The 9,844-nt window shown below is 41.7% G+C and overlaps 1 protein-coding gene across 1 annotated transcript in view; it reads left to right on the forward strand.

Moving 5' to 3' along the window:
- The first annotated feature begins 533 nt into the window (after nucleotides 1–533).
- Nucleotides 534–9,844, forward strand: part of USP22 (ubiquitin specific peptidase 22) — a 71,310-nt gene continuing 61,999 nt past the window's right edge. The window contains exon 1 of the mRNA XM_006876140.1: nucleotides 534–761. Coding sequence (XP_006876202.1) covers nucleotides 624–761 — 138 coding nt within the window. The 5' untranslated portion in view covers nucleotides 534–623. The remainder of the gene's footprint in view (nucleotides 762–9,844) is intronic.

Below are 9,844 nucleotides of genomic sequence, written 5' to 3' on the forward strand. Positions count from 1 at the left end.
CTATTGGCAAAGGCATTGCCTGTGACACAGGAAAAACAGAGCCGGCCAGGGGCTCAGGACAGAGAGACAGGAAGCAGTTTGCAAGTCTGCAGGATTTGCTCCGCCCCTTAAGCTCCCCAGCCAGTCGCTCCGCCTCTTTGCGGCAGAGTGCAGGCCGGTGCAAACTGGTTCACAGCCCTAACCCACAGACCTTCAATCCACAGTATGCCAACTTCCCCCGCGATCAATGGAGACTAGCACTGTCAGAACCACTGCAGTCTGGGATGCTGCTCCGAACGAGACGGATGGAGTGACAGCCAATGGCAGTGGCGAATGAGAACGCGTGCTAGCCAGCCTGCCAATGGCGCGTAAGCCTAGCTACCAAAGCTCCCTTAGCGCTCCCTGCTGGGGGGCGGGGTTTGCGGGGCGGGGTGGCGCCTGCGTAGTGCGTCCGGCAGGAGAATGCGGTAATCTCTCCGGCGCCGCCCAGGCCCCCGCAGTTCTGCGGCCGTCTGCGATCTAGTTCTTTGTCAGCCACCCAGCCCCGCGCCGCTCTGGCGTCGTCCACGTCCTCTTCGCCGCCGCCCGCTCGCGGCCGGGCCCTGCCCCCTACGGCCTCCCAGGTGGAGGTGGAGGGCGAGGCTATGGACGCCGAGCTGGCGGTGGCGCCGCCCGGCTGTTCGCACTTGAGCAGCTTTAAAGTGGACAATTGGAAGCAGAACCTGCGTGCCATCTACCAGTGCTTCGTGTGGTGCGGCACCGCTGAGGCTCGCAAGCGCAAGGTGGGACTCCCCAAATGAAGAGCCTCGCGCGTAGCCTGGGCTTCCGGGTCCTGAGGGGCGGGTGGAGAAAACCTGCCAGGGGTGACCACGGCCTTCCCTCCTCCATGCTCGCCTTCGTTGTCCTTCCACCATCTTTCCTCACCCCTCTCACTCTTCACAGTCTCCTCTTTCTCAGTGTTTTCCTCCCCTTCCTCTTAGCCCCACCCCGGCCAGCCTTCCTCCGCCCCACCCTCCTCCACCTCTCGGTCTGCGCTCTGTGGGGACCGCGCGGGGGGATTCGGTGGGCTTATCCAATTTCAGGCTGAAGAGAAACGAGCGCATCTGGGAAAGGGCGCCTTCTCCCGGTTCTAGGCCTGCGCTTTTCCAACACGAGGAGTATTAAGGAGTGCAAGTGTTGGGGAGTGGGAATGGGTTCGCTGAGAAAAATAAGACAAGGGTTTGGCTACCACCCTAGCAAGTATCGTTTTACTCATTTCCCTTCATGCCCCGGGACAGGGGCGTTTGGGCCCACGGAACTAAAGACCCATTCGGCTCCAACTAGGACTACAACCACCTTGATTAGCATTTTTTTAATGGGAAGACAAACTTGTGTGAGGTTGTAGGATAAGCACTGGACGTGGTTACAACTTGCAGGTGATGTGGGAACAAATATGGGCTGATAGTATCCCGCACTTGCCGCCTTCTCCGATTCAGGCGTGGAAGCGGACAGAGGTGGTGGCAAGGAGTGGAGTGGGCATTAGAGATAGCCCAAGACGCATCGCAGTGTAGAGCCGCCTCGAGGAAGAGGCACACAGACCCACACCACGATGGCTTATTTCAAGGTTTGGAGAATCACTTGTACTAAATGAGTGGATTTGAAAGAAAAGTTTAGGTCTGATGGAAGGTGGGACTGCAGGAATTAGAAGGCAAGAAATTGATCCCCTCACGAGATTTTGAGACCTTATGTACATGCATCCCAGCAATTGGGCTGTAAAAGATTTCGCAGTCAGGAAACATTATTAATATTTGTTGAACTGAACAGACTTTGACAATTTAACATGATTTTGCAGACTGTAGTCTGACTGTAGTTGGGAGTTGTTAGATAATTCCCATCTTGAGTAGCATTTTTGATGGGAAAACCAACAGACCCATTGAAGTCCTGATGTGATGTTGTAGGCTAAGCGTTGGACTGCTAACAGCAAGGTTGTCGGTTCAAACTCACCAGTTGCTCTCTGGAAACCCTTTACAAGGAGTTCTGGTAGCGTACGAATAAGGCTGTGAACCTCAGGGTCAGCAGTTCGAAACTACCAGCTGTTCCGCGGGAGAAAGATGAGGCTTTCTGCTCCCATAAAGATATACAGCCTCGGAAACCTTGTACAGGGTCACTATGGGTCGGAACCGACTCCAAGGCTCATAGCAACAACGTGAGTCAAAGAGACTGTCGGCACTGGCACTTAACAACAACAATAACAGACCTATTGAAATTGTAGGGACTGGTAAGCATAAGGCTTCTTTTTGGGGGTGATGGGAGTTAATGAAGCTGAGAAGCATTGCCTCAGCATGAAATGTATTAGTGGGATTGGTGTGAAAGCCCAGGTGCAATTAAATCATGATACACTAATAGAATTTGATGCCAGATTGAAACCAGTTTTCACAAGTGTTCTCTCAAGATGCTGCTCTACATAATTAATTTTTTGATTAAAACCTAAGTGATGTGTGTAAGATTAATTTCCATTTGGGACTGAGTAGGAGATCTTGGATCTTCTTTCCTCATTTTTAACAAAGCTTAAAGAATCAAGAGTATCAACTTGCCCTTGTTTCCTGGAGGAATTGTTTCCTATATATGGTTCAAAGTTCCGGTTTAAACTTTACTTGCTTAATTTCAAAGCGGAACCACAGTTTTCATTAGCCAGAACTAAAAAGGGTGGTGGTACTACATGTTTCTTTGAACATTTAGGACTGTCAGTATTGCACCTTCTGGTAAAATACCAGCAATTTACTCTAATGTCATCAACACTGAATATTTTGGGGGTCAATCACTTGGATCACGTCAGGTTTTGTATGACTGTGTTTCTAGCACTCCAGTGGCCCACTGAGAGAAGAGCTGCTTTGGGAAATAGTTTAACCTTAGTGATTAACAGTGAACAAGCCATGTTTGATAGTTTACATAAGATTTTCAACAGATGGAGAGGTTCGGTGGTTGATTAACATCTGAAGACATTTCCTGTGAAAATACTGCAATTTAAATTACAATCTGTGCAAAGTTGCCTTTTGAGATTGACATCTAGTGAGAAGCATTCAACTACATGTTAAAATAACTACAGAAATAAATCCCTGGATGAGTGAGAGTGAAAAGTGTTCTCATCTAAGTGGTGGTGGTGGTTATGTGCTGTGTAGTCGATTCTGACCCATACTGACCCTGTATAGAACTTCTGAGGCTGTAAATATATATGGGAGTAGAAAGCCTCATCTTTCTCCTCTGAGCAGCAGGTAGTTTTGAACTGCTGACCTTATTGTTAACAGCCCGACTCTTCACCCACTACGCTATCAGAGTTCCTCTCATCTAAGTAGAGGTGGATTATGGCTATATATCCAAACTTTGCTTCCTCTCTTGATAGGGAAGGAGTGAGAATATGATCAGAATATGATCACTTTCTCTACAGAATAGTTTTTTAATGAAATCTAAGTGAAACTTTTGTGCTACTGCTCAGTGTAAAAATGTTTCCACAGATTGGAACTCAGTAGTGGTACCAATGGTTAGGTGCTTGAGTATTAGCTGAAAGGTTGGTGTGGTTCAAACCTATTCAGGTGTCTCAGAAGACAGGCTGATGATATGATTCCAGAAAGAAAAACCCATGTTGTTACGGGCCATCAGGTCATTCCAACTAATAGCAACTGTGTAGGGTTTCCGAAGAGTGTCTAGTGGGTTTGGACTGCTGACCTTGTGGTTAGCAGTCCAGTGTTTATCCCACGGTGCCACACCAGGACACCCTGAATGAAGCAGTTCTAGTCTGCAGACATGGGATCGCCCTTAAGTCAGAATTCGCTTGAGTCAACTAACATTGCCACAATGAATTGGCTCCTTTTCGTTTCTGGAATGTGTTAAATAAAATACATCTCGTACTGCTTTAGAGTTTGGGTGTAGAGATAGAAAGTAGCCATAAAACCTTAGGGAGTATGAGGTCTACGGATTGTTGGCATTTAAGTGCCGTTGATTTGGTTCCGACTCATAGCACCTCTGTATATGATGGTTTCCAAGGCTGTAAATCTGTAGGAGCAGAGAGCCTCATATTGCTTCTGCAGAGCAGCTGGTGGGCTTGAATCAATCTTATGGTTAGAGTAGCCCAGTGCCTTAGCCTACAGTTCCATCGATATATTTTGTATAAGAACCTTAGTGGTGCAGTGGTTAAAGTGCTCAGCTGCAAACGTAAAGGTTGGTGGGTGAAACTCACCTCTTGTTCCGTAGGAGAAAGCTAGGATAGGCTGCTTCCATGAAGATTTATATTGGAGACTCTGTTTGGAAGTTCTACTGTGTCCTGTAGGGTCCTTATGAATCACAATCGGAATCAACTCACTGGCAATAGGTTTAGTTTCTTGGTTTCATATTTTGAATATTCAAGGGGGCTTCAAAAAGTTCATGAAAAATGTCTTTTATCTTTTAATTTCCATCTTTCCAGGAACTTCTTGAAGCTTCTTCATATAGGCACATCTGATGCTTTTTAAATAACCATTTTACTTATAACTTCATGGCCTTTTCTTTAACTGTTTTCTGTGACTACATTTTACAGTTGCTTGTCTTCAACAGCTGTTTCTGCAGATACAGTAATTTCAATATTTTCATCAAGTCAACTTTCCCACAGTGAAGATGAGTTGTCAAACATAGAATTGGTAATTATGGCTTAGTTTGCGTGGTAACCTAGAGGATGGAAAACTGCATTTGAAGACTTAAAAAGGCACAAAATTTGGGACTTAAAGGGTAGAAATTCCTAAGGAAATGTTTGGGTTTTGGAGAGCACCCAAAGAGGAAGAAAAACTATCTGGGAAACAGTAGTTGAGTGGAGCTGAAGGCTTTAAAATTTAGAAACTATACCTCTTGCTAGCATTTTTTTTTTTTGTCTGTTTCTGTGCACTACTATGTAAAGAAATCTGGAAAGGACACTCTTTGGGGGAAAGTGTGATAACTTCCATGTTTTTTGAACTCACGACCGAAGTCATCTCTGAACTCCTCAACGAGTTGCAGACTTACTTTTCTGAGCTTCTACTATGAGGAATTGAAATCAAATTTGTCCAGTGAATGTTTAAGCTGTAGGTATCAAATAGCAAGACATTTAAATATCTGCCTTAAATTTTTGAGTATTTCCAAATGTCAATGAAAATTATTTCATATAGGATAATTGAGCCTAAACATACAAAAAAGGAATATGTAATTCTAGATGCTCAAATGTCAGTTAGTTTTACTGACAAACCTTAAAATTTGTAAAACCATTTTTTTTTTAAATAAAGACAAAAATGGTAATATACGTTTATTTTCTGTGTGTGAAAACATACTAGGAAAATTCTAACTTGGCCTTTAAGTAACCACAGCTAAGATCACTTCACTGTCTGGGTTTTCTAGACATCTGAGAAATTGCAGATGTGTACATATTATGTCTACCACTCGTCTGTCAATTTGTCACACTGTGGTGGTTTGTGTGTTGTGATGCTGGAAGCTATGTTACCAGTATTTTGAAAGTCAACAGGGTAATAATGGTGGACAGGTTCAGCTGAGATTTTAGACGAACACAGACTCGGAAGAAGGAAAGGCTGACTTCTGTATGTTTAGCCACTGAAAACTTTATGAATAGCAATGAAACAGTGAGATAGGACCAGAATATTGTCAGCTAACGGTGCCGGAAGATGAGTACCTCCCGTTGGAAGGCACTCAAAATACAACTGGGGAAGAGCTGCCTCTTCCAAGTAGAGTTGAGTGTGGTGACATGAATAAAGTAAAGCTTTTTCGACCTTCATTTGATGATTGGGCACAACTCAAAATGAGAAACAACTGTAAACATTCTCTAATAATTGGAACATAGAATATATGAATCTAGGAAAATTGGAAGTTGTCAGAAATGAAATGGAACACATAAGCATTGATACCATAAGTATTAATGAGCTGAAATGGACTGATATTGGCCATTTTTAATCTGACAGTCACATGGTTTCCTGTGCCAGGAATGACAAAGAAGAATGGAGTCACATTCATCATTAAAAGAACATTTCAAAATCTATTTTGAAGTATAATGCAGTTTGTGATCGGATAATATCCATAGACCTATAAAGAAGACTAGTTAAATACCACTATTATTCAAATTTATGTACTGACCACTAAAGCCAGTGATGTTGAAATTGAAGAATTCTACAGCATAGTGGTTACAAATTGGACTGTTAACTTCAGTCAAGGTCAGCTGTTCGAAACTACGAGCTATTCCTTGGGAGAAAGATGAGGAGTTCTGTTCCTGTAAAGATTTACAGCCTTGGAAACCCTATACAGGGTCGCTGTGAGTCGGACCCGACTCCACAGCACACCACCACCAACTTCTTCAGTCTGAAAGTAATCAAAAAGCAATCAAGATATTTTGATAATTATTGATGATTGGAGTGTAAAAGTTGGAAAAACGAGGCAGGATCAGTAGTTGAAAAATAAGACTTTGGTGATAGAAATGATGGCTGGAGACCACATAATAGAATTTTGCAAGACTAATGACTTTTTCATTGAAAATACCTTTTTAAAACAACATAAAAAGATGATTATACACATGCACTTCACCAGATTGAATACACAGAAATCAAATTGACTACATTTGTGAAAAGAGGTGATGGAAAAACTCCATATCATCAGCCAGATAAGGTCCAGAGCAGGCTGTGGAATAGATCATTAATTGGTCATATACAATTTCAAGCTGAAGATGAAGAAAAATGAAACAAGAGACAAAATATGACCTTTAGCATGCTGTTGTTGTTGTCAAGTGCCATCGAGTTGATTCCGACCCATAGCGACCTGTATAGGGTTTCCAAGGAGCAGCTGGTGAGCTTGAACCGCCGACCTTGCAGTTCAAACGGCTTTGCAGTCTGGCGCATTAACCCACAGTGCCACACCAGGACTCCTGAATTTAGAGATCATCTGAAGAACAGATTTGATGCATTAAACACTTAATGACTGAAGACCAGAAGAGTTGTGGGATGACATACAGGAAGAAAGCAAAAGGGCACTCAGAAGGCAAGAAAGAATGAAAAGACGAAAATGGATATCAAAAGATACTCTGACACTTGCTCTTCAGCATAGAGATGCTAAAGCAAATGGAAGAAATGAGGAGGTAAAAGAGCTGAACAGAAAACTTCAAAGGGAAGCTGAAGAAGACAGAGTCAAATATTAAAATGAAATGTGCAAAGACCTGGAGTTTGAAAACCAAAAGAGAGGAGCACACCCAGAGTATCTCAAGCTGAAAGAACTGAGGGAAAAAGTCAACCCTTGACTTGTAATAGTGAAGGATTCTTAGGGCAGTGTATTAAATGATGCAGAAAGCATCAAAAGATGGAATACACAGCGTCACTACCAAAAAGAACTGATTGATGTTCAACTGTTTGAAGAGGTCTAGCCATATCTTGCCAGTGGTATTGAAGGAAGAAGCCTAAGTCACATTTAAGGCATTGGCAAAGAACAAGGCTCCAGGAGTTGATGAAATACAAATTGATATCTTTCAATAAGCTGATGCATCACTAGAGGCACTCACTCAAGCATGCCAAGAAATTTAGAATTTCGAGCAGCGCTCTGTTGATGTACAGCTGCGACCATTTTCTAATTATCTTCAGTAAAATTTCACTTGCATGTGATATTAATTATTTCATACTGTTCACATTCTGTTGGCTCACCTTTTTTGGAATGGGCACAAATATGGATCTCTTCCAGTTGGTTGGCAAGTAGCTAGCTGTCTTCCACATTTCTTGGTGCTCTGCATCAGTTTGTTGAAACATTTTAATTTATATTACAGCAATTATCTGGGGCCTTGTTTTTTTGCAATGCCTTCATTGCAACTTGGATTTCTCCAATACCATTGGTTCTTGATCATATGCTTCCTTTTGAAATGGTTAGATTCTTTTTGGTATAGTAATTCTGTGTCTTCCTTCAGCCTTTTTCTTTTCATGCTTCCTGAATCGTTGAATATTTTGTCCATAGCATCCTTCAGCATTGCAGTTCAGAGTTTTGTGTGTATATGCTCTTAGTTACGTTGAGGAATTCCCCTTTGCTTTGTTTTTTATTGCTGAATGTTATTATCAAGAGTGGGTATTGGATCTTGTCAAATACCTTTTCTTCATTGATTGGGAAGATCACGTAGTTCTTTTTCTTTATTTTATTTATGTGGTAAGTTGCGCTGATTGTTTTTCTAATGTTGAATCTTGCATTCCTGGTATGAATTCCACTTGTCAAAGATGTACTGTTTAAAAATACATTTTTGGATTCTGTTCGCTAGGATCTTGGGGGGATTTTTTATGCCTTTGTTTATGACATGTATTGGTCTGTAATTTTCTTTTTTAGTATGTCTTTGCTGAGTGTTGTTATCAAGGTTATGCTTGCCTCATAGAAGAGTTTTGGAGCATTTTATTATTTGCTGTGTTTTGGAATGGTGGTGGTGGTGGTGGTTGCGTGCCATTGCGTTGGTTCCGACTCAGAGTGCCCCATAGAAACCATAGGCTTTCCAAGGTTGTAAGTCTTTACAGGAGCAGAGAGCTTCATCTTCCTCCCTCGAAGCAACTGGTACATTTGAACTGCTCCCCTTGCAGTTAACAGTCCAGCTCATAATCTAATATGTTACCAGGATTCAGCTGTTCTGGAATAGTTGGGTAGAATTGATGTCAGCTGTTTTCTGAATGTTTGGTAGAATTTGCCAGTAAGCTCTCTGGGACAGGCCTTTTGTTAATATTGGGAGTTTAAAAAAATTCCTGTTCAGTTTTGTGTGTGATGTGTCTGTTCAAAATTTTTTTTACTACTGATTGTGTTTGGGTGTTTCTTGACATTTGTCCATTTCTATGTTTTCAAATTTGTTGGTGTATAATTTTTCATAGATTGTATTCTGTTTTCCTTTTTTAAAAAAAATTCCTTTTGGTTCTATATCATTTCTTAATTGTTACTTGCATCTCCCTTTTTTTTTTTTTTTTTTGTTAGATTTGATTATTTCATCATCATTTCCAAGTACCAACTTCTAGGATAATTGATTATTTTTCTGTTTTCTCTTTCAATTATTTCTGCTCAAGTGTTTGTTTCCTTTTTTCTGGTGGTGACTCTAGGCTTATTTTGCTGTTTCCTTTTAACTATTGGAGATGTTGGGTTAAGGTGTTGTTTTGGATTCTCTTTTAGTGTGTGTGTTAATTGCCATAAATTGGCCTTTGTGCACTGCTTTTACTGTTCCCAACAATTTTGGTATATTGTTTTTATTCTCATTCGAGTCAAGTAATTTTTAAATGTCTTCTTTGATTTCTTCCACTATCTAGTTTTTCAGAAGGACATTGTTCAGATTACATATATTTAATGTAATTTATTTAGTCAATCGTTACTTTCTAATTCTTTAGTGTTATCAGCGTATGCTGTGTAGTATTTCAGTATGTTAAAATTCATCAAGGCTTGCCCTGTCACTTAACATACGGTCGGTCTGTGAAAGGGCTTTAAAAAGTTTGTGGGAAAATTCCATTGTGGTACAATTGCAGTTTTCCAGGAACTTTTTGAAGCACCTTTGTGTTAGAGACATTATGATACCATTATATTAATTTGTTGATTGTATGCTGATTTGCTTCAGCCTGAGGTTTTTTGTTTTTGTTTTTAATACATCTGGGTCACAGGGTGTGTGCTAGTTTGGCATCACTGGGGTGCTTACCAGCTTACCACCTGTTTGAGAGTTACTGTGGTGTAGAGGACTGTGAGCACAAGTTTATAATGGGTGGTCGTGTGGAGCCCCTGAGGGCTGGCTAGGTGAGTGTTGGTCTCCACTTGTCAGTGTTGCTGGCAGTCATCCAGCAGATGGTGCTATAAGGTGTGGTAGATATGGCCTGCTAGGATAAGGTGTGGTAGATAT

Source organism: Chrysochloris asiatica, unplaced genomic scaffold (genome assembly GCF_000296735.1).
Source record: "Chrysochloris asiatica unplaced genomic scaffold, ChrAsi1.0 scaffold00356, whole genome shotgun sequence".
NCBI classification, from domain to species: Eukaryota; Metazoa; Chordata; class Mammalia; order Afrosoricida; family Chrysochloridae; genus Chrysochloris; species Chrysochloris asiatica.